Source organism: Pelophylax lessonae (assembly GCF_965119305.1).
Source record: "Pelophylax lessonae genome assembly, chromosome: 4".
Taxonomy (NCBI): domain Eukaryota; kingdom Metazoa; phylum Chordata; class Amphibia; order Anura; family Ranidae; genus Pelophylax; species Pelophylax lessonae.
In genome coordinates this window covers 503,276,486-503,300,456 of record NC_138771.1, presented here as the reverse complement: position 1 = coordinate 503,300,456, position 23,971 = coordinate 503,276,486, and the positions used below count along the sequence as shown (strand labels likewise).

At 42.6% G+C, this 23,971-nt stretch overlaps 1 protein-coding gene across 8 annotated transcripts in view; it reads left to right on the top strand.

Moving 5' to 3' along the window:
- PPFIBP1 (PPFIA binding protein 1) overlaps positions 1-13,047 on the top strand; it is a 138,095-nt gene extending 125,048 nt beyond the window's left edge. For all 8 annotated transcript variants that reach the window (XM_082255339.1, XM_082255340.1, XM_082255338.1 and 5 more), the window contains 6 exons: positions 2,206-2,328; positions 4,176-4,301; positions 4,504-4,692; positions 5,383-5,562; positions 6,012-6,077; positions 12,898-13,047. In XM_082255339.1, coding sequence (XP_082111465.1) covers positions 2,206-2,328; positions 4,176-4,301; positions 4,504-4,692; positions 5,383-5,562; positions 6,012-6,077; positions 12,898-12,984 — 771 coding nt within the window. In that variant the 3' untranslated portion in view covers positions 12,985-13,047. The remainder of the gene's footprint in view (positions 1-2,205; positions 2,329-4,175; positions 4,302-4,503; positions 4,693-5,382; positions 5,563-6,011; positions 6,078-12,897) is intronic.
- Positions 13,048-23,971: the final 10,924 nt, after the last annotated feature.

Sequence of the window (23,971 nt, the reverse complement as noted above, 5' to 3'; positions counted from 1 at the left end):
CAAGAAATGAGAGAGGTCGTCGGGAACATCAGGTGTGACCAATTTTCAATGATTGGCACCATAGCCAGTAGACTCTAACTTTTCACACAGACTAAATAATAACCACATTACCACCACAATTTGGGTTATTTTTACCAAAGATATGTAGAAGTATAAATTTTGGCCCAAATTTATGAAAAAAAAATTACTTATTTGCCAAATCTTATAATAGAAACTAAAACAAAATGTGTTTTTTTTTTTTCAAAAGTTTTGCTCTTTTTTCATTTATATTGCAAAAAATAAAAAACACAGTGGTGATTAAATACCACCAAAAGAAAGCTCTATTTGTGTGAAATGATAAAAAATTTGATTGGGTACAATGTTGTATGACTGAGTATCATTCAAATTGTGAGAGCGCTGAAAGCTGAAAATTGGTCTGGGCAGGAAGGGGGTGTAACTGCTCTGTATGGAAGTGGTTAAAATGTGTCTCTGGAAAAAAAAAAATTTGTGCAGTACATCCCTGCAATACATGCATATTTCTCCATGCCTTATAAAAGCTACAGAAAAATTCCTGTTAAACTGCCAGAAATTCGGTGAGCTCTTGACTTGTAGTGAACTGACAATGTTCCTCTTTTGCACTGAAATATCAAGCAGTGTTGTCAGCCCTGTCAGGGAGTTCTTACAGTACTTACAACAGGAGGTAAGGAGAAATGGGAAAAGGAAAACCAGGAAAAAAGTCTACAACTTCCATCTGTTGGTGCAAAACCATAAAATTCAGTGTATTTAACAATATATTTAGTATATAGGGGGTGTGTATATCGATAGATGTATTCCTTTTTTTTTTTTTGTTCTGACCATAACTAAAATAATCGCTGCATGTTATCTTTTAAATATATGTAAGCCTCCTAATTTATAAAAATACCAAAAATTCTGCACACTAGCCATCAAAATTAGCTAACACATAAAGGTGTAATCAATTAAACTATCAATGTATAAAAAGTGCTGCACTGTGTAAGACGTAAACAAGAAAATAAGGTATATGGCTACATAGTTGGACTTGTTAATCACAGGCTTTTCAGCTCTTTTATGTGGACTTTATCCTAGATCATTTTGGACATTATTTAGGATACATTGTAATTGTTCTTGACCTTGAAAACCACAGTTTTTTTATTTCAGTTTCTGTACACAGCATATATATATTTTTACAACCTTCCTAGTTTATTGATCTTTTTTTTGAAATGGGTGATCATCTATTGAGTCATATTTTTTGGCAAACACTATTTCCATCCTATTTCTTGCCCTCTGTCACATGAGCTTTGCTCATTGCTGATCTGGTGAGATGAACCGTGTGCACTCTGTTGAGATTCAGCCACTGGAAGTGTTTACTGATGTGTTACTCCTACAAATATCCTAATCTCAGTGCAAATAGTACTGCTTACCTTGGCAGGAAGCTTGTGAAAAGGCGTTTTCACCCAGTGACACCCTTTCTGATATTTAACTGTGTCACCCAGACTGGTATATAAAATGGTTTTAAGTCCACTTATGTATTTCTGCAAAAGTCATGACTTTCTGCCAGTGATAAGGTCTTTATGCTGAGATGCATTCCAGCTAGAAGCTGAGTTAAGAAAACGCTTACATTAGAAGTGACAGGCTTGTATGCTCTTGGTCAGGAAAAGGATTTGCATAACTGGGCTGGGATTTCAGGGTCCACTAGTGCAGAAATGTTCACAAGTGGTGCACAGAACAAACAACCTAGGTTGCTATATAGTTTGTAGAGTACATCATTACTCTGGAGCAGATTCCTGATGGCAGCAATCGTGGACCATGTGTGCTCAATATGTGTTGGCAGGTCACGTATAGTCTCCACCAGGGACAGCATGTGACGGGACAGAATGGTGACACCCTTTCGCAGAAATACCTGGATTACCAGATAAGGACCTTCATGGCAGAATCACCAGGGATTATCTTAATGAAAGTGGAAGGACTAAAAATTACTTTTGAAATATCCGCATATGAACAGTTATGTGAGGTTTTAAAGAGCTACTTTATTATTCTTGGTAGGAATCCCTAAATTGGTAGGTGTTCATATATTTTTAGCCATATAGTCTAGGCTTTCTTTCATAATTTTTTTTACTAAACTGCACTTAACACCTTTTGCTATCTTCATCCATTGTAATGTGAAGTTTTATCAATTCTTTATTGATTTTTGTCTGTCTTATTTCCCAGGATGATTTGCTGTCTTTGAAAGTTGTAAGCGTCCTCCACCACCTAAGTATTAAACGTGCCATACAGGTTCTGCGGATAAACAGCTTTGAACCCAACTGCCTGCGCAGGAGACCTTCCGATGAGGTAATCCAGACTTCAGTATCTGCTAATTCTTTACTTCAAGTTAGTCCCATACTATTAGACTGCATTCACACTGGTACGACTTGTCAGGCGACTTGGTCAGCCTGACAAGTCACGCACCGTCGCTCCCATAGTGTAGTACAGGAACGGTTCTAATAGGAGCGACACAAGTCGCTCCGACTTAGAAAAAGGGTCCTGTACTACTTCGGGGCGACCTGGAGCGACTTGCATAGACATTCATAAAATGAAGTACGTGCAAGTCGTGCCGAAGTCGCGGTGCACGTGACTTCAGAGGTCGCCCCCTAAGTCGGATCGCCGTAGTGTGAACCGACGCTAAGGGTCTCCCCAGATAAAATCTAAATTTGCTCCCTATTTATTCCACTGTGGTATAGTGTACATCAGGTCTCACAAATATCGCTAGTACTTAAAGATGGACTTTGGACAGGCTGTAGATTTTCAGATATTTTACTTATTCTTCAAGAATCTTTCAAACAAGCGCTTACTGACCAAATCTCACAAAGTTTTTGGGATTTTGTTTCAGGAGCTCAGCTAACCCCTCCCAACAGTGACTCCTCAGCTCCCTTTGCCCCCTCCCAGCTGTGATTCAACAGCCCAGCTCCCAATGCTCCCTCCTCCCTTTGACACTACAGCTCAGGTCCCCATGCTTCCTTCTCTCAGCAGTTTGTCAGCTCAGCTTGTCCCTCATAGCAGTGATGTGGCAGCCTGCTAGCCTTGTAATCTCTAATGTAAAATTGCTTAGGAAGAGAGGCGAGCAGCCAACTTGAGACTGCTTCCTGTAAAAAACACTTTCTGATTGGACAGTGAAGAAGCAGCAGCACATGAATGAAGCCACCTCTGTGCATCCCCTCCTGTAATCATGTTTAGTGTTAGACTGATAACACTGCACAATACAGAAAGAAAAACTGTAGTAACCATCATTGGCTCAGATTCCAGTACCTCCATCAAAATGGGAATAGAGTATGGCACAATTATTAGGACCACTAATTGCAAAGAACCATCTATATGCAGAGTCCAGTGGATAAAGTTTAAAAAGAAAAAACCTAAAACCAAACAAAAACAAATCCATCCAAAAGTGGAGTCCCATGAGCACAGGAATGTCAGCATATCAGTGCAAGCCTCTTGTGGGGAGCAGAAGCGGCCTCCAGAAAGCATGTAAAAAAAAAAAAAAATAAGAAAAAATACAGAGGCGCCTCTCAGTGCAGACTATTGTACATTTTATTCAAAGCAAAGGGTGTAATATCAACTCACATTTGGTAGGATAAAATAGGCACATAATTAGTGGGATGAAGGTTAGAACCGCCACTCAGCTGGAGTTATCTATTATTCAATAGATAGCACTATATAAAGGCATCTTTAGTCCAATACCGGTAGCTTGAAAAAAAAAAAAAAGGCGCACGCTTGACTAGCTGTCCTCAGTGTACACCCTCAAATGCGTCACGATATGCCTGGTTACATAATCGCGCTTGACGCTGCGCTCCACAAGTGTTCCAGCCCTCTCTCCTGGCTCCTATCCTCATACAGCTGGCTTCTGGATCCAGCCAAGCGGCAGTTCTAACCTCTACAGTGTGAGTGCTGACCTTCATTCCACAGGGCATGGACTAATGATGTACCTATTTTTTTTTTACCAAATGTGAGTTGATTTTACACCCTTTGCTTTGAATAAATGTACAATAGTCTGCACTTAGAGGCCTCTGTATTCTTTCTCTTTTCCAGCACCTCCATTGCTTGCTCTGGAGTCCTGCTGTTCCTAAACCTATTTGGGTACCTATACTTGTTCTTAAAGATAAAACTGACAGCTGATAATTTTGTTCTGTTTGGCCTTCTTGTAGAGTAACATTTCACCCTCTGAGGTGGCCCAGTGGACCAATCACCGAGTCATGGAGTGGCTGCGGTCTGTGGATTTAGCAGAATATGCCCCTAACTTGAGGGGTAGCGGGGTACACGGCGGTCTTATGGTAAGTACTGATAACATGTAACACAAACAAAAAGATTGCCCTAAATATGCAAAGTGATGGATTCTCTTTAAAGTGTATATGTGTGTATGCGTAATATATTTGCACATTTTCCAAACTGATGCTTGGGATCTAACCAAGCATCTTTAAAAGAAAAACAAATAAAAGGATTAATCTAAAATTGCTATATCTGTGATTTTTCCAGGTGCTGGAGCCTCGGTTTAATGTGGAGACGATGGCACAATTGCTCAACATCCCACCGAATAAGACCCTCTTACGGCGACATCTGGCCACCCACTTCAACCTCCTGGTTGGTCAGCAGTCACAGCTGCAGAAACAGGAAGCATTGTCTGCTCCAGAGTATGTGCTATTGACAGCAACGGCCAAGGTCAAGGTGAGGAGCCTGTAGATTGGCACATGGAGGCAGGAAATTAAAGGGAAACTCCAAACTTGTTTAAACTCTCTCGCACCCTCAATATATCCCAAGATGTTTAGCAAACATAATTCCTGCATGCTTGTGTCCTGAAAATAAATCAAACTCTGCCTGGACTGCCATCATTTTTCAAAATGAAGGCCAAATGGCACTGTGTAGATGCCTTTTACTCCATCACTAAAAGAATAGCTACATTACCCCATCATCCTTTAGTGTGCTCAGGCAGTCCAAGGCGTGTGATATGCTGTAGAGTTAATGATTATATTGTAAAATTGTGACAATTTTAATGTTAATATAATGCTTAACCTTGTAAAAAAGATAGTTGTATAACTTTCTCCCAGTCTTCTCTCATTGCTTATGAGCTACCCATACAAGGCAGTGCCGAAAGTTGAAAACTATCCATATGTCTAACTAATGGTTTGCTTGTCTAGAACAGAAAGGGGGAAAAGGTAATTCTTTTAAAGTTTTCTAAAATGCAGTTTTTTTAAGCTGCTATTTAGATAGAAAATGTGACTCCGGGTAGCAAAAAAAATATTCCAGTAGAAGAAACAAAGAATATTTGGCAATAAAACTACCATCTGAGATCCTAATTTGGCCAATGAAAACCAAAATCCTATGTGTAATTTTATTTAATTCCTTTCATGCACATAGCCGAGGAAACTGGCTTTCAGCAACTTTGGAACTTTGCGGAAAAAGAAACAAGAAGATAATGAGGAGTACGTGTGTCCAATGGAGCTTGGGCAGAATTCTGCCAACAATATAATCAAACCTTTCCGGGCTGGCCTGGACCTCCGGATGTTGGATGACGAGGACTTGGACAGACTGGAACAGGTATGCTCAGAATGTGTGTTTGTAGTGTGGCATTCCTCATCCATTCAGAGTGGCAATGGCCAACAAGGCTTTCTGATTGGATGAGAAGGCAGCAGTTGATAACCGTGAAGTCAAAGCAGCTAGTAATGAAAAGAAACTAATTTCACAGAGGCCCACAGAAGAGGGCTTTCTAGTTAGCAGAGTTTGTAGAAAACGCCTAACCTTGTTACTTTTTTTAAAACTGGATTTTTATATTTGTCTAAAATGGCCAACCAGATCACTTCAGTTAAAACAAACTGCAGCCAAATTGTTGATTAAAACATTTGAATGCCGTATTTAAAAAAGACGTGTTTGTATGTCAGAAAAAGTGCCAGCACTCCTTACCTGGGAAGCGTTGCCGTGCAATATTCATTACATCCACTTTGAGATTTGTAGCTGTAGGTTGAACAATCTGCTTTACACTTTTCCAGATGGAAGATTCGGAAGGAACTGTAAGACAGATTGGGGCGTTTTCTGAAGGCATCAACAACCTGACAGTAAGTGCAAAATGGATTGTAAATTAGACCACCACCAGAAATGCATAAAGCTCACATTACATGTGAACTAAATATGGAGTGTTTTAGGAACTCCCCTATTTATTATAAATATGTATTATCTTATCTATTCCTATATATAGTTAGCTAGTCTATCAACACTCTGATAAGGTTACTGGTGAGGATCGAATAACAATGTTAGCTTTAGAAATAAACACGCTGCTTAAATAAGCAAGGCTCTCGTTTATTTACAAAGAAAGTAGAGATGCCAACCTAAAACACCAAAATAATGCTACAGAGCGTACAGTATAAAACAAAAAGAACATAGATGATACTTTACATAAGGTCGTCCCCTGTATTCGGTATCTCTCGGCTGGGCTCAATGGGAAAGAGAGCCTCAGTTGTGCTCACTTTTTAAAGTGCACTGAGACACCACCCACACAAACACCCTCTGCCCGCCTGTGTAGTCCTCTGTTCAATGAGACTCCATAAGGGGCTGTCTTTCCTAATCAACAGGAAGTATACTTCCCCCCCGAACCTCTTCTAGGAAGCATGCGGTGGTCTCCACTAGGTGGCACTGCTAAATCACCATCAAACTTCTTGACCCAGGTCAGCACTCCAGCAATAGTTGACCTTTAATGTCCTTGGTGCAGGCCAGACAATTAGGCACTTTAATCTTCCCATCACCAGGTGGTGTGAATCAAAGCTCATCGGTTCCCATACCCCACCACCAAGTGGTATGCATTAATCCTTTTTCCAGATGAAGGATCTGATATGCATTCTTCAGTTGCACACACCCTGCTGGGTAATCTTGCTCTACTGACATTCCAGGCTACCCCCCACTAGTATCCAGCCTGAAGGTGTAACCAGATTTCCACAGTCCAGAAATATGTGCAACCAAAAACATAAATGTGTTTTATTGGGATTTTATGTGATAGACCAACACAAGGTGGAAAACAATTGTGAAGTGAAAGGAAAATGATAAATGGTTTTAATTTTTTTTTACAAATATTGGAAAAGTGTGGCGTGCATTTGTATTCAGCCCCTTTTACTCTGATACCCCTAACTAAAATCTAGTGGAACCAATCGCCTTCAGAAGTCACCTAATTATTAAATAGAGCCTACCTGTGTGTAATTTAATCTAAGTATAAACACAGCTGTTCTGTGAAGCCCTCAGAGGTTTGTTAGAGAGCCTTAGTGAACAAACAGCATCATGAAGTCCAAGGAACGCACCAGACAGGTCAGGGATAAAGTTGTGGAAAAGTTTAAAGCAGGGTTAGGATCTAAAAAATAATCCCAAGCTTTGAACATCTCACGGAGCACTGTTCAATCCATCATCCAAAAATGGAAAGATTATGGCACAATTGCACAACTGCCAAGACATTGCCATCCACGGAAACTGACAGGCTGGGCAAGAAGAGCATTAATCAGAAGCAGCCAAGAGGCCAATGGTAACTCAGGAGGACCTGCAGAGATCCACAGCTCAGGTGCTCTGGTCAGATGAGATAAAAATTTAACTTTTTGGCCTAAAAGCAAAATGCTATGTGTGGCAGAAAATCCTAACACTGCACATCACCCTGAACACACCATCCTCACTGTGAAACCTGGTGGTGGCAGCATCATGTTGTGGGGATGCTTTTCTTCAGCAGGGACAGGGAAGCTGGTCAGAGTTGATGGGAAGATGTATGGAGCCAAATACAGGGCAATCTCAGAAGAAAACCTGTTAGTCTGCAAAAGAGGTTTGCCTTCCAGCAGGACAAGCACTCTAAACATACAGCCAGAGCTACAATGGTATGACTTGGATCAAAGCATATGCTTGTGTTAGAATGGCCCAGTCAAGGTCCAGACCTAAATCGAATAGAGAATTTCTCTGTCGCTCATTGACAGACGTAGTCTTCTTGATTCACAAGAAATGGGTTATGTTGTCTCCGCAGGAGTAGGACTAGGCAGAAAAGAAAAAACGTTCTGGCTCCACCCTAGGGGCAGTCCCAGAGGGTATATCCTCCCTCTCTCTGCTACAAGGCATCAGTTTTTTTCTGTCTAGTCAGGAGTAAGGACCTAAGTTCCTTGCTGGGATCTCTGGTCCTGGCAAGATTTTTTTTTTTAGAAAAAATATTTTTTAGGTAGTTTTTCTCCAGTGTTTTTTCCTGTGAGATCTTCAAGCAAATACGCCGGACTGGGCGACACTAGTGATCACCCCAGCCGGCCTACGAGCGCGCGCAGACCATTGCATTGCGCTTGGTCGGCCGCGACACATTCAAGTAAGTATGCGGGGCCGGGCGACGGGCTGGATGTTGAGATCCAGTGGTCACCCCGGTTTCTGCCTACGAGCGCATGCAGACCAGAGCTCCGCGCTGGGTCGGCCGCAACGGAGTCCCATTGGAGGGACTGACCTTGCGAGTTAAAAGTCTCGCTTGGACGCCAGGAACCAGAGAGTCGAGGCGTCCGGAGTGGTCCACAACCCCCCACCCCGGTGGAGAGGGTATTGTGAAGAGAGGGTGCCTGTCGGTTCGGTATGGTGAGTAAACGTTCCCTTTTTTCCTCGTTATGAGGCAGTATGAATTATGGGCCCCTCCATACATGGTCAGTATCTGTCTGACACTAAAAGTCCCCCTTGTAAATACAGCATGTGTTTGGTGGGAAGTGGACTTGGTTTGAGAGCTAACACTCTACCCAGCAGACTGTAGTATTACAGCAGACATAGGAGGTATAATCCTACCTTAATTGTAGTGTACCTCCTGCAGATCGATAAACCGCCATTTAGCAGTAGGGAAACTCCGGAAGATTCAATCAGCAGTCCAGTTGTTACTATCCAACAGCTGGTCTTCCCTTCGCCAGGGCAGCCCGGTTCGGATCCAGTTGGACAACGCCACGGCCGTGGCTTATGTCAATCACCAGGGGGGCACCAAGAGTGTCCGAGCGGCCAAGGAAGTGGCTTGCATTCTTCGCTGGGCGGAACCATTTGTTCCAGCTATTTCTGCGGTGTTCATTCCGGGGGTGGAAAATTGGCAGGCAGATTATCTCAGCCGTCAGACTCCGGATCAGGGGGAATGGTCCCTCCATCCAGAAGTTTTCCACCAGTTGTGCCTACGTTGGGGCACCCCGGATGTGGATCTGTTGGCATCACGATTCAACAGAAAAGTACAGAGATTCGTGGCTCGCTCCCGCGATCCTCTAGCAGAGACCGCAGACGCACTGGTCACCCCGTGGGGGCAATACCAGCTAATGTATGCCTTCCCTCCTCTTGGGTTACTGCCAAGACTTCTTCTCAGGATAGAGGAGGAAGGAATTCCAGTAATCCTGGTAGCTCCGGACTGGCCTTGTCGAGCTTGATACGCCGACTTGGTCAGACTGGTGGCGGACGTCCCGTGGAGACTTCCTCTCAGGGAGGATCTACTGTCTCAGGGACCGATCTTCCATCCTGCTTTACGATCGCTGGTTTTAAACGGCCTGGTTATTGAGACCCAGGTGCTGAAGGACAAGGGATTGTCAGCTTCAGTTATTCCTACTCTAGTTAAAACAAGGAAAGCGACTTCCAGAATGATTATCATCGTACATGGAAGTCTTATATTGTGTGGTGTGAATCCCTTGGGTTCCATCTACATCTTTATTCGGTAGCCCGAATATTGGCTTTTCTGCAACAGGGAGTTGAGCAGAAGCTGGCCTTGAGTGTTATCAAGGGTCTGGTTTCAGCATTTGCTATCTTCTTTCAGAAGCCTTTGGCTACTCATTCCTTGGTGCGGAATTTCATCCAGAGGGTGCGACACCTGGCTCCGCCAGTGCACGCGCCGTTACCATCCTGGGATCTTAATTTGGTGCTGTCGGTTCTTCAGACACCTCCCTTTGAAAATATCAGGGAGATTCCCTTGCTTACTTTATCCCAGAAGGTGGCCTTCTTGGTGGCTATCACTTCTGCACGCAGGGTGTCAGAACTGGCTGCATTATCCTGTTGTTCCCCAGATCTGGTGGTTCATAGGGATAAGGTTGTTCTTCATCCGAATCCATCCTTCCTTCCTTCCTAAGGTGGTTTCAAAGTTTCATTGAATGAGGACAGTGTATTGTCCTTCCTATGTCCTTAGCCCAATCATCCTCGAGAATTTGCATGGCATTCCTTGGATGTAGTTCGGGCGATCAGGATATATTTGAATACTACGGATTCAATTTGTAAGACGGATTCATTGTTTGTGATCACGCATGGCCCTAAGAAGGGGTTGCCTGTTCTGCTGCGACCATCTTTAGATGGATCAGACAGACGGTGGTATAGGCTTATTTTATCTAAGGGTCGGGATCCCCCGTTCCCTGTTAAGGCGCATTCTACTCGGGCGCTTAGAGTTTCCTGGACCTTCCGCCATCAGGCGTCAGTGGTTCAGGTTTTCAAGGCGACTGTTTAGTCGTCGGTTCATACCTTTACAAGATTGTATAAGGTTTATGTGATGGCATCGTCAGATGCCTCTTCTGGCCGCAAGGTACCTGCAGGCCACTGTTTGAGGAGACTGTTGGTCTACCTCGAGGATTTGTGGGGTAGGTCTCATCTGTTTACTCGATGAGTCCTTTTGATACTTCTGGTTGGCTCCGGTTGGGCCTTCTAGATTGGATTTTGATTTCTGTCATTCCCACCCCTCATTTGTGGCACTGCTTCTGGATGTCCCATTTCTTGTGAATCAAGAAGACTACGTCTGTCAATGAGCGACAGAGAAAATCGGATTTTTGTAAGATCTTACCGTAAAAACCTTTTCTCTTAGCTCATTGACAGACGTAGTACCCGCCCCTCTATCATTGAGTTGGGTTGGGTTAAATTCTCTGTTGCTGCTTTGTGACAGAACTGATGCCTTGTAGCAGAGAGAGGGAGGATATACCCTCTGGGACTGCCTCTAGGGTGGAGCCAGAACGTTTTTTCTTTTCTGCCTAGTCCTACTCCTGCGGAGACAACATAACCCATTTCTTGTGAATCAAGAAGACTATGTCTGTCAATGAGCTAAGAGAAAAGGATTTTACGGTAAGATCTTACAAAAATCCGATTTTGTGACAAGACTTTAAAACCCCTGTTTGCAGGCGGGCTCCATCCAATCTGACCGAACTTGAGCTATTTTGCAAAGAAGAATGGGTAAAAATTTCACTATCTAGATGTGCAAAGCTGGTAGAGACTAGAGACATCCCCAAAAATATTTGCAGCTTTAATTGCTGCAAAAAGTAGTTCTACAAAGTATTGACTCTGGGGGGGGGGGGGCTGAATACAATGCACGCCACACTTTTCAGATATTTATTTGTAAATTTTGAAAACCATGTATAATTTTTCTTCCACTTCACCGTTATGTGCCACTTTGTGTCAGTCTATCACATAAAATCCCCATAGAATACATTTACGTTTTTGGTTGTAACATGACAAAATGTGGAAAATTTCAAGGAGCATAAATACTTTAAGGCACTGTATGTAAGTGCAAAACAAAGGTCTGTAGAGCAAGAATTCTGGTATAAAAATGGTAATCTTTTATCTGCTGGAAATATTAAAACATTTTAAATTGACCAACTGCTTGAAAAGTGCTTTAATCTCTACCAGAAATCTCATGAGTTTGGCCCCTTTTCAAACTAACAGACAGATTGGGTCTGCCTGTCTGTCTTTCAGGCAGACCCGATCGGACCGTCCAATCCCCTCTATGGAGCAATGGATCCGTTTACATCTTCTGACATCACATCACATCCGATCTGATCCTGTCTGCTAAAACCAAACTGATGGAGATCCGTTCCCAATCCGTCTGGCGGATTGGATTAGATGGCAGTCGGCTGTAAACAGACAGGCTGTTCGTTTACATCTGACTGCCCATAGAGGAGAGTGGGCTGTCTCTGTGTTCGCTCTGCATAAGGAGAGTGGACACGGACCAGGCATCCGCCTGCTCAGTGAACAAGGTTCCCTGTTGAACAGGTGGACTCCAAATTAACCGGCCTCATGTGGAAGGGACCTTATTTTTGGGTTTTTTTTACTGTACGCGTCCCTTTAAAGGGAGCCAAAATTGTGTTCTAAACCAGGGGTGCTTTACACAATCAGTAAGGGCTCATGTCATGCCTGTGGGGGGGGGGGGGGTTGGTATGTAAGTGGGGGGCTTATGGGTGCAATTGGGATGTCTCTAAGGTGTTTACAGGTGCAGAGGTTTGGTCCATGCAGGGTATGAAGGGATTGGGGCTGGTCCATAAGGAATACATAGGAGAGGGTGGTATACATGTGCGCGCTAGTCTAAAGGGGTCTATAAGAATCTGCTGCCCTCTTCCAGAAAAATGGCAATGTGAAGGTTTACCTTCCAACATGACAATGACCCAAAGCACACAACAAAAATGACCACACAGTGGTTTAAGGAGAAAAAGGGGAATGTCCTTGCCTGGCCCAGACTTAAACCGCATTGAAAATCTGTGGAATGACTTGAAGACTGCAGTCCACAAATGGTCACCATCAAATTTAACTGAGCAGTTCTTCAAGGAAGAGTGGGCAAATATTGCAATCTAGATGTACAAAGTTAGACACATATCCCAACAGACTAAATGCTTGCTGTAATTAAAGCAAAAGGTGGTCCAAAAAATTTGACATGGGGGGCTGATCTTTTTTCCAACACATATGATTTCTGTTTTTGAATTTTTTTTTTTTTTATATTTTTCTGACATGGTGTTATATCTTTCACTTGGATGGTATACGTTGCACTAGTAAATACAGCCAGAGAAAAGAAACACTGTCTTCATTTCAGGCTGCAAAGCAACAAAATGTGATTATTTTAAAGGGGATGATTCTTTGCTATACCGCCTGAATTTTCATGCGACTACCTCTCTGTCCCTGCAGCATATGCTCAAAGAAGACGAAATGTTCAAAGACTTCTCTGCCAGATCGCCGAGCACCAGTATTACAGAAGACGACTCGAACGTGTGACAAATAATCAAACACTTGTAACTTTATTTTTTTGTGTCAAAGTAAATATATATATATAATTTTTTGATACTGAATTTATTCACAGTGTTCAGGTGGAAGAAGTGGAGCATATGTGCCTTTTCTTTAGTGGTAACAAAAATGAGCCTCGTTTTTAAAGTGCAGCTCTGATGTTCCGCAACTGCATTCTACACTTAACTGAAACCGTGCAAAAGAATCAGACCAATCAGCTACGCCAGGACCGAACCTCTATCGTTGTGCTGACAAGTCTCGACAGTATAGAACATGCATACACTTCTACCCCTAAACAGATCTTCGATTTTGGGTGAAGGGAAGCAGAGTTTGACCCAAATTTGTTTTAATTATGGAATCAAAGCAAGTAGACCCCTGTCCCCTGGCTGTAAGAAGCTAAGCTGAGTTACCATTGTCACATGACTAAAATTCATTACCTAGAGGGAGCGCAGTGCGAAATCCCGCATCATGTACCTTACTCTCTATATGTAGGGAACTCATTTAAGATTGTGACCCCACTCAAAGCAAGGGTGGGGGTCTTCCTACCTGGCTGCTAAAGAGCCATCTAGAGAGGGATCCGTTTGCTTCTATATTGGTTAGATTTGATTTTTTAAGTACAGATAAGTATTTTTCTCTTAAACTTATACTTTTTGGTTGGTAGCTCTTTCCAGAAAAAAAGGTTGTGGATTTGAAAGAGGAGATTTCTAAATATTTGAAATCCCTAAAATGTATCAAGATGGTTCAGAGACTTGCTCATTGGTCCTATTGTAGTCTGGTTAAAATGTTACATTGCAGTGCATAAGAGGTTAATACTCCATCTGTAATTGTCTTTGGAGAATGTCATTTGTTAAACCCTTTGATGCAAAATTGTTTCCTACCAACAGTGCAATTCCTTTAGCAAAGAAACATTTTCAGCTGCATTGTGTTTGGGGAAAGATCTTCGTTCCTAGTGTTGAAGAAAAATGATTATTGATACAATATTTAAGTTCCGTTCAAGTTAATATATTAAAAAGTTCAACTACATTGAATTGACTCTGCATCTACTGCAATATAACTTGTATTTAAAGGATCACATCACCAAAAACTGACATTTTGGATTGCTGCCTCAAATGCCTGCTCAGTAACTCTGGGGACAAAGTCTCACCTCGCCTCCTGCGTTTGCCAAAATGTAAAATAAGGAAAATCCAATAGCCACAGCAGGTAGGCAGAACTGAGAACCCTTGTTGCTGGAGGAATCTAAAAAAAAAAAAAAAAAAAAAAATAGGAGGCTGAATTTAACCAGCCGACGGCCACCAGAATCCAAAATATCTGTTTTGGGTGGACCTACACTTTTTTTTTTGTTTTATATTTGCAGATTTATGGAGAAAAAAAATGTATTCATAATTTCCTTCTTAGCAGCAGTCATGTTTTTTAATTTTTTTTTTGTTCCCAAAACATTTTTCCCCTATTTACACTGTTACTTTAAATAAAGTTTTCTATTTAAAATACAAAAAAAAAAAAAAATGTGGTCTCTGGTCACGAGTTTATAATTTTCTATGTGATTCCAGTTCACACCCCAGCTGGATTCTGGAATGGGCAGGGCTGAGCCTTTTGGTGGGTTTCATTTGTACTGTCAGTGTTTTAAAAAAAATAAACAAATTAAGAAAAAAAAATCCAGTTTAATCGCACAGCTCTTTTCTAAAGCCAACCTGCTTAATTCCGTATGTTTTGTCCTCTTCCGTTGTGGCCTTATTTTACCCCTTGGCTAATATTTATGTATTTTTATGTATGTTTTATTTATAACACAATGTTGATGCAAGCGTTGCGGATATTACAGCAATAAATGGATCTGAAGGGTTTAATGGGGGTTTTATTAATATAATGTGTACTGGTTAACTGGTAAGGTTTGTATCCTTTCAGGAGTTGTGAAATTGCATATTCAAGAATGCTCAATCAGGGAATGCTGGGATTTATAGTTCTGTTGCTTTCAGAGATGTAAGCTGCCTCCTCTCTCTCAAGTGGGATTATTTATTAAAACTGAACTCCAGGCAAACAGCTAAATAAACCAATGAAACACAAGTAAGTTGTTTTACCTGCCAAAGGCTTTGTACTCCTGTCCAACCAGTCCTGAGATTTATACAGCTCTGCCGCACAACAGAGTCCTGTATGGCAGCACCAGAGACCTACATTTTATCTGCTGAAGTTTAGTAACCCATACAGGTTTCGTCCCTCCCTCAGCCTGTGACTGGGTGAGGGAAGGAGAAGCAGCAGACTGGTGAGGTCACTCTGCTCTTTCCTGTTAACATGCTCCTTGCAGTGCAGCACAACTGACTGGATCCTCCTGCTTCTCCCTCCCGCAGTCTGAGATCTACTGTATAGGGAGTGCAAGAGGCTGATAACAATTCAGGTACTCACACTGCTTGTGTTTGGGGAAAAAAAATACATGTAATGATGAATACAGAGCTACATTATTTAAGCCTTTTATATTTGCCTGAAGTTTGGGTTTAAGGTGGGGTCAAGAATTACACTGTATAACCTACAGCAGCCAATAGGATCTCCGTTTTTTTTTTTTTTTTTGTTTATTGCATATTTAAAAAATGTTAAAAACAAAAATTTGGCTGCTAGAAATTAATGCATTTTGCCTCGCAGAATAAACCCGCTCCAGTGCTCACTCTGCGGCATATAGCAACCTTTTTGCTGTTATACATTTTATGAATGGCACCAGTTTTGGGGTGTTGCAGGCCTGTGAACTGAGGAGCTGGAACCCCTCCTGGAATTTGTGCCTTTTTGAAAGTTCTAGTTTGTTGCAAGAGTTAATATAACACTATGACTTTGTTATAGAATATACAGCAGATGGTCATTGTGTCAGTCTATATATTTGATCTAATAAAGGCTTATGTTTAACTTTAAGGTGTTCTCGGGTTTGTTTTGTGTCATCATAAATTCCTTTGGAGATTAAAAATCTGGCTGCATCACTTGCCAGTAAATAAAACTAAAGGTTCTCTACTTTGAAGTGAACTTGAAGCTATCCTGGCAACTCTGCATGAATAAATTCCTGAGGTCACAATATACGGGACAATATCACTTTTCAGATAAGCTCCACCTTTTATAATTAAAACATTTTCCTTGGGAACCAGTCAGTGACTTTACCTGGGCTGATATGATGTCATTGGTCTGCTTCAGGCAGGAGTAAGCATTTCCTTAGTCTCCTCTCCCCAAGTGATCAGACTGTAACAAGTTAAAGCGGAGTTCCCGCCTCGGGGGTGAAATTTAGATAAAAATACACCCAGGACAGTCAGGGCTAGTACATTCCACAATGGATAGCCTCTGATCTGTCCTGGGTCGCACTTACCTTTTAGAAGAAATACTTACCTTGAAAAGTTCTTCTCCAGCGCTGCCATCTCGGATGTGGGCAGCTGAAGCCAGCGCGTCCTCTTCTGCGGCCTCTTCGGTGACGTCGGAGTCCCACAATGCACTGCACGGGCCCAGCTCGTCACTTCCGGTGCAGGCGCGGCATCCCTGCACAGGTTGTGGGCATGGCCAGAACATGTTTAGCCGGGAATGCCGCGCCTGCACCGGAAGTGACGAGCGGGGCCGGTGAAGGCGCATTGACTCCTGGGAGCAATGATGTTCAGCTCCCAGGAGTCATCGCAAACAGGAAGAGATGGCGCGGGCCGCCGCCGCAGAGGGAGGAAGTGGAAGGAAGGTGAGTATATTTTCTTCAATATCAAGGTAAGTGACCAAAAAAGAAAATTTGGAGCATCCATTTCTTTTTCAGGTGGCCCAAAATCAATTTTGAGGCCGGAACTCCGCTTTAACCACTTGCCGACCGGAATAATTGTTACAGCGCGGTCGTGCAGTTCTGGGAGGATGTCTATTGACCAGTTCCCAGACCCGCATACCAACTGTGGCGTGCATCTGATGCGCTCTATGATCGTGGCAAAGGGCCAATCACAGAGGCCCTTTACCACGTGATCAGCTGTGTCCAATCACAGTTGATCACATTGTAAATACACTTTCCGGTTATATGCATTGCTTTCCATGTGAGGAGAGAGCCAGTAACCGGCAAGTGTGAAAGGGGACATTTACAGATAAGTGTAGATCAGTGTCCTGATTATTAGTGCAGCCCCAACAGTGCCCATTGGTACATCAGTGAAGGAGAAAAATTACCTGTTTGCAAAAACAGAAACTAAGAAAAAACCCAGCGGTCATAAAATACCACCAAAAGAATGCTCTATTTGTGTGAAACAAATTTGAAAAATTTAATGTCTACAGTGTTGTATGACTACGCAATTGTCATTCAAAGTGGGACAGCGATGAAAGCTGAAAATTGGCCTGGGCAGGAATTGCGTGAAAGTGCCCTGTATTGAAGTGGTTAAGGTGCAGCAGGGGCTGATCTGTGTGTGACATTTGTGAACACAGCTGAGAACTGCACAGCGACCAGGATGTAAGTGATTGTGTCATCCTTGAGTGGGTACCTCAGTCTGGGAAGTAGATGGTGACCCTGTATGACGTCTGAACAAAGCCATTGGCTCCTGCTGCTGCCTATCAAATAATGTTAGGAGCGAACAGAGGTGGGGCCAAGCTACGGTGTGTGTGTCTATGGATGCACACAGCCCTGCTCGGGATCAATGCTGTTGCTATAGGGGCACTCACAAATGAGGAGGAACCAAGAGTGCATGCGGGTAAAAAAATTACCTTTTACAACCGCTTTAAGCCCAGGTTCAAACTGAGGCTGTTTTGAAATCGTGCGAGTTCTTCAATCTGCCATTTCAGTTCGACTTTGGGAGGCAATTTCAGACATCTGGGCAGGTTCCTACACAGATGTCATTGGAAATCATCCCCTCAAATCGCCAAAAGTAGCACAAACTATTTTTGGGAATCGGTGCGGCGGCGCAAAGTTGGCGTCGCACCAATTCGGACAGTGCCATTGCTGACTTTGCGGTGCCGTATCGTCAAATCGGACCAATGGGAACATGGGCTAAAGGGGATTTTCAGCGTAAATAAAAATATGTAGTATTTAGAGCAGTGCTAAATCACCAATCACTGTTATAAAAGCCTCTTACCGCCTTGGTGGTGTCAGCACTTCCTAGTCACTGGAGAGTGGAAGACACCGTGAAAAGTGCACGTGATTTACTTTTAAAGACTTGTCTGTGATTTTTGCACATTATTAGGTGGTACATTAGGAGGACCACCTCTATGAACTTTGCACATTTTTATTCATTATTTAGTTGCACTTTTTGTATTGATTTATGCGTTGTGCTGTTGGAAGATAATGTTTATTAACTTTACACATTTTAATTTAATTGCACTGGATTTGTATTGATTTTATTAATTAGTTGATGTTAATTTATGTATTTAGAGCTGCTCGGAATATTTGTTTTTTTCTAATTGGTATCACAATTGTGTAGTGGCTGCTTTACTTAAACTGCTACTGTATATCACCTCAGCATGAAGTAATTTATTTATTAAAAAACAATATGTGGGTTTACCTTATTAAGACCTATGTTATTGTAAAATCTAGAGGTCCCTACAATCTACTTGATTGCTTATCGAGCCAAGTCCAGTAAGTGAACTTGCACTGGTTCTCGTACAGAACATGTGCGCCGCAATGCCAAGATTCACCAGGAGGGGGTACAAGGCATGGCATCTCTGTTCTTTTAATATAGGGAGGGGTCCAGAACAGACGGGGGGGGGTCAATGTATTCCTGACCTCATTTTCAAACAATAAATCTTCTCTCAGATTTTTCTTCCTGATTGTACTGAGCAGAGTGTTATTTGTATATTGTCATTTGCATAGATTTGACTGTGTGTATGTAGGTGTATATACGCACATCACCTCTCAGGAATCTCCGCATTTCTCTGGTACAGATTTTACTGTATTCATAAAATTTTTTTGTAAAAATCACATCTGTAGAACTGACATTTTAGACTCAAAGCTGAACTCCAGGCTAAATACACAGATAAAATATATATACACTGCTCAAAAAAAATGAAAGGAACACTTTTTAATCAGAGTGTAGCATTAAGTCAATTAAACTCCTGGGATATTGATGTGGTCCGTTAAGTAGCAGAGAGGGTTGTTAGTCAGTTTCAGTCACTTTTGTGTTAATGAAATTAACAAGTGCACTAGATGGGCAACAATGAGACAACCCCCAAAACAGGAATGGTTTTACAGGTGGAGGCTATTGACATTTTTTGTCTGTTTTTCACTAGTTTTGCATTTGGCTAGGGTCAGTGTCACTACTGGTAGCATGAGGCAATACCTGGACCCTTTAGATTTTGCACAGGCAGTCCAACTCCTCCAGGATGGCACATCAATACGTGCCATTGCCAGAAGGTTTGCTGTGTCTCCCAGCACAGTCTCAAAGAGCATGGAGAGGATTCCAGGAGACAGGTAGTTTACTCTAGGAGAACTGGACAGGGCCGTAGAAGGTCCTTAAAGTGGAGTGCCTGGCGTGTTTTTTTTTTTGCTTTTTTTTAGATAAAAGTACCCCTGGAACAGTCACCGCTTGTGCTTTAATATAACTATCTTCTAAACTGTCCTCTGATTTTGTTTAAGTGCAGCATTTAGAAACTTACTTTTTTAATGTACTGTGGAGCGTGGCCATCTAGAGCAGTGTTTCTCAACCTTTTTCCAGTCGGGGCACCCTTGAAAAGTATTTTCAGTGCCGAGGCACCCCTGTCCAAGGTCCAGTTCTCGTTACTGTATGACGCGGAACACGCGCAAAATCGCGCTTGTTCCTGACACACACACACAATTGCTCTGTTCTTTAGGGTTGTCAATAATTCCTAATGGTACCCCACACATTGGCAAACATAGGGTGCTTTTGGTGGGGCATAATTTAAAAAAAATGGTCAGGGACTTCTTTGCCTGCATTTCTGCGGGTAGGGAAGCCCATTGCAATGAATGGGCTGCCCTACAGGCAGCACGCAGCCATGCAGATGTGAACCAAGGGTTCACATGTTAGGTTGGAGGGGTGGTAAATCCACATGGTTGAGCTGTTTTTTACCACCCCCAACTTCTCCCCGTTTAGCTGCAGAGGCAGCAGCTGGGGGTGTACACATGCTGTGGCTGCAGCTGGAGGTATACCCATGGTGAATGGGGCTGCACTGCAACTACCCCGTTACTGTGTGCAGTGCACGGTAGCGTGTAGTGATGTTGCATTTACAGGCTTAAAACAGGTGGGGAGGAGGCAACATAATGCCTCTTTACCGCCTGTAAAATGCCGCTGTAAAGTGACCTGGGCATGGATTGCTTTTCAGAGGAGCAGCAGTCCATGCTGCTATCACAAACAAGCCCTAAAAAAACATTTCTGATGGTACAGGAATGGGGGGGGGGGGGGGGTCAGGATTAATAGTAACATACATCCACACATACAGACATAAACACACATACATACACACATACATACACACATACATATACACACATATGAATACAGACACATGTATATATGCACACAGACAGACAAAACTGCAGCAGACGTGCAAGTAGAATAAAAGATAAAAAAAAACTGTAAGCAGAATACAATATTAAAAAAAGTACTGTTATCATTATCGGTAAAATATAGTAATACAGTAATTAAAACAAACATCTTTTTTTTTTTTTTTTTTTATATACCCACATATATTTAAATAAATATATATATATATATATATATATTGCATTTACAAAGCAATCATCAAGGTGATCCTGTGTACGAACAAAGCAGAATGTAAACAGCTGAGAGGTAGGTAAAAAGTAGGTCAAAAAGTACATTTATTAGGTAGGGTAAAATATAAATAAAAAGTTATGCCACATAATCCTGCGTATTCACAGAGCTGACACGCAGGCACAGAAGATCCTCCTTCCTGGTTTCTCTCCTCTCGCGCCAGCCAGCATCTCCCGGCTCTAATGTCCAGCAAGCCCTTGCTTGTGCGCCTGACCCGCCCATAGCAACCGATGACGTCATCGGTTGGCAGGACGCGAGTCGGGAGGCCCGCACAGCTTCCCGACTGCCTGTGGCAGCGGAAAGCGAGTATCAGACAGTGGACCGGCACCGCTGTAACCAGCCAGCAATCATTACAGTAAAGAACATAATTCTTATTAATGCATAGGTTGGGGGTCATTTTGCCGTGGCACACTGGTTGAGAAACCCTGATGTAAACAATGGACTTCAACACCATTGACGTTGCTAGTCTGATTTGATGTGCTGGTTTACATCACTCGTTTGTGAGTAGACATTTTTTAATAATTCATGAATAAAAGCCTACTGAGGATAATGCGCTAGGCTGGTGCGCCCTTCTTTTGTGTTACTGGAACCATGTCCTGTGGTCTGATGAGACCAAGATGAACTTATTTGGTTCAGATGGTGTCAAGCATGTGTGGCTGCAACCAGAAGAGGAGTACAAAGAAGTGTGTCTTGCCTACAGTCAGGCGTGGTAGTGGGAGTGTCATGGTCTGCGGCTGCCTGAGACTGCTGAACCTGGGGAGCTACAGTTCATTGAGGGAACCATGAATGCCAACATGTACTGTGGAAGCAGAGCATGATCCTCTCCCTTCGGAGACTGGGCTGCAGGGCAGTAGTCCAACATAACCCCAGTATACCTCCAAGACCACCACTGCCTTGCTAAAGAAGCTGAGGGTAAAGGTGATGGACTGGCCAAGCATGTCTCCAAACCTAAACCCAATTGAGCATCTGTGGGGCATCCTCAAATTGAAGGTGGAGGAGCGCAAAGTCTCCAACATCCACCAACTCTGTGCTGTCATCATGGAGCAGTGGAAGAGGACTCCCAATGGCAACCTGTGAAGCTCTGGTGAACTCCATGCCCAAGAAGGTTAAGGCAGTGCTGGAAAATAATGGTGGCCACACAAAATATTGACAATTTTGGACATTTTCACTTTTGTTGCCAGCGGTAGACATTGATGGCTGTGTGTGGAGTTATTTTGAGGGGACAGAAAATTTACTGTTATACAAGCTGTACACTCACAAATTTGCACAGCTCTGTCTGACAAAGCAGGGGACAATTTTGCACTTGTTTGCTGCAGTTAGTAACACTTCCAGTTCTTGTCCCTCCCCCAGCCTGTGATTGGGCAGTGAAAAGAGAAGCAGCCAGCAGATGAGCTTATCTCTCTCATTTTGCTGTCTCCTATCCGCATGTCCCATTCTCTCCCAATCTGAGCACTGCTGTACAGGGACCCCAAGAGGCTGATACCAACTCAAATTCAAGCACTTACGCTGTTTGCATTTTACAAACACGTTTTGGTTTGTGCATTTATTTTGAATAGCACCCCAATGCACTAGGGTCCATCTAATTTTCAGCATGTTGTGGTGCATTGGAAGTCCATTCTCTTCAATGGGCTGCAATAATGCAACAGACTTTGATGCACAACATGCTTAACCACTTAACCCCCGCAAGATTTTACCCCCTTCCTGACCAGGGCCTATTTTGCGATTCGGCATTGCATGACTTTAACGGACAATTGCGCGGTCGTGCGACGCTGTACCTAAACTAATTTGGCGTCCTTTTTTTCCCCACAAACAGAGCTTTCTTTTGGTGGTATTTGATCACCTGTGCGATTTTTTGATCATGCGCTATAAACAAAAAAAAGAGTGTCAATTTTGCAAAAATTACAATATTTTTCGCATTTTTTTTATATGAAATTCCCAAAAACAAAAAATGTAAAAATCAAAATTTTTTAACATTTTTGGCCAATTTTTTTTTTTTACCATGTTTGGTAAAAAAAAATCGCAAAAAGCGTATTTTGATTGGTTTGCGCAAAAGTTATTGCGTTTACTAACAAAGGGAAAGATTTTTGTCCCTTTGTTAGTAAACGCAATAGCTTCGATTCAGCGCTAGTTCACGTACATTCTTGTAAGTGCATTCCTTTTACTTGTTTTTATAATAAATGGTTTTACGCTATGGAATTTTCCCTTATCATTATTTTCATGTGAACATCGGAGTTCCTATGCGGGTCAGCCTTACTGATAAGGGAGCGATTATTCTCATTGGACTGCCATTCACCAGTGTCATCCGCATTTGATATATGCAACCTTATTTTATTTATCCGGTAAGCGGGGAATTTTGGTGACGGTCCTTGCGGGATCACAACTAAATTCAAGCAATCAATTTCACATGATTTACCTGCATGAATCTGGTAATTTGATTGGGATTATGGTGGTGGCTCTTTTCACTCCTTCCATTCATTTGGGATTGGTTTGATTGATTTGCTCACATACTCTTACTTCTGGTAAGCTGCCTGTGTTGGTGGTGGTGTCTATCAGCACTTTTTCCCTAGATCCACACGGGAGATATTATTTGTATACAGTATCACGCTATGTTCTGCTTTATATTTTTTATTTCAATATCCACCAATTTGCACCTCTGAGTTGGACACCGTCGGGGAGGAATCCTCTGCAGATTTCCATCTGGCTTGGTTTCATATACTTAAGGCTCATCTTACTGCTGCATCTGGTAAGCAGTATCTACACGTATTGATTGCATCTGTGGATTGTGAATGAAATTTCGGACTATTTGTTCATCTTTTTCTCAACACTATTTTGGGACTTTTTCTTGGGACATTTTTTTGACCTCATATCACATATGGTTATGGTCACTTAGCGCAGCTTTCCCCATACAACATTACTACAGTAATCAGTGCTATACATATGCACTGTTACTGTAAAAATTACACTGGCAGTGAAGGAGTTAACTGTATTGGAGAGGGAGGGGTTAAGTGTGTCCTAGGGGCGTGTTTCTAACTGTGATTGGCTGTGGCTTGATGTGTAAGAACAGTGATCAACGGTCCTACATAGTAGAACCGTTTTATCACCATTCTTACACAGGGGAGACTGACAGGCGACTTTGTTTACACTAGCCGCCTGCCTTTCTCCCGCTGTCACGGACGCACACGCGGGGGGGGTCCGTGACAGAGCGGGAGCACGCATCCGGTGGCGCGCGCTCGCTCCCAAAACCCTTATAGGCTAGCGACCGTAGCCTTACGTCGCCTTGCCTG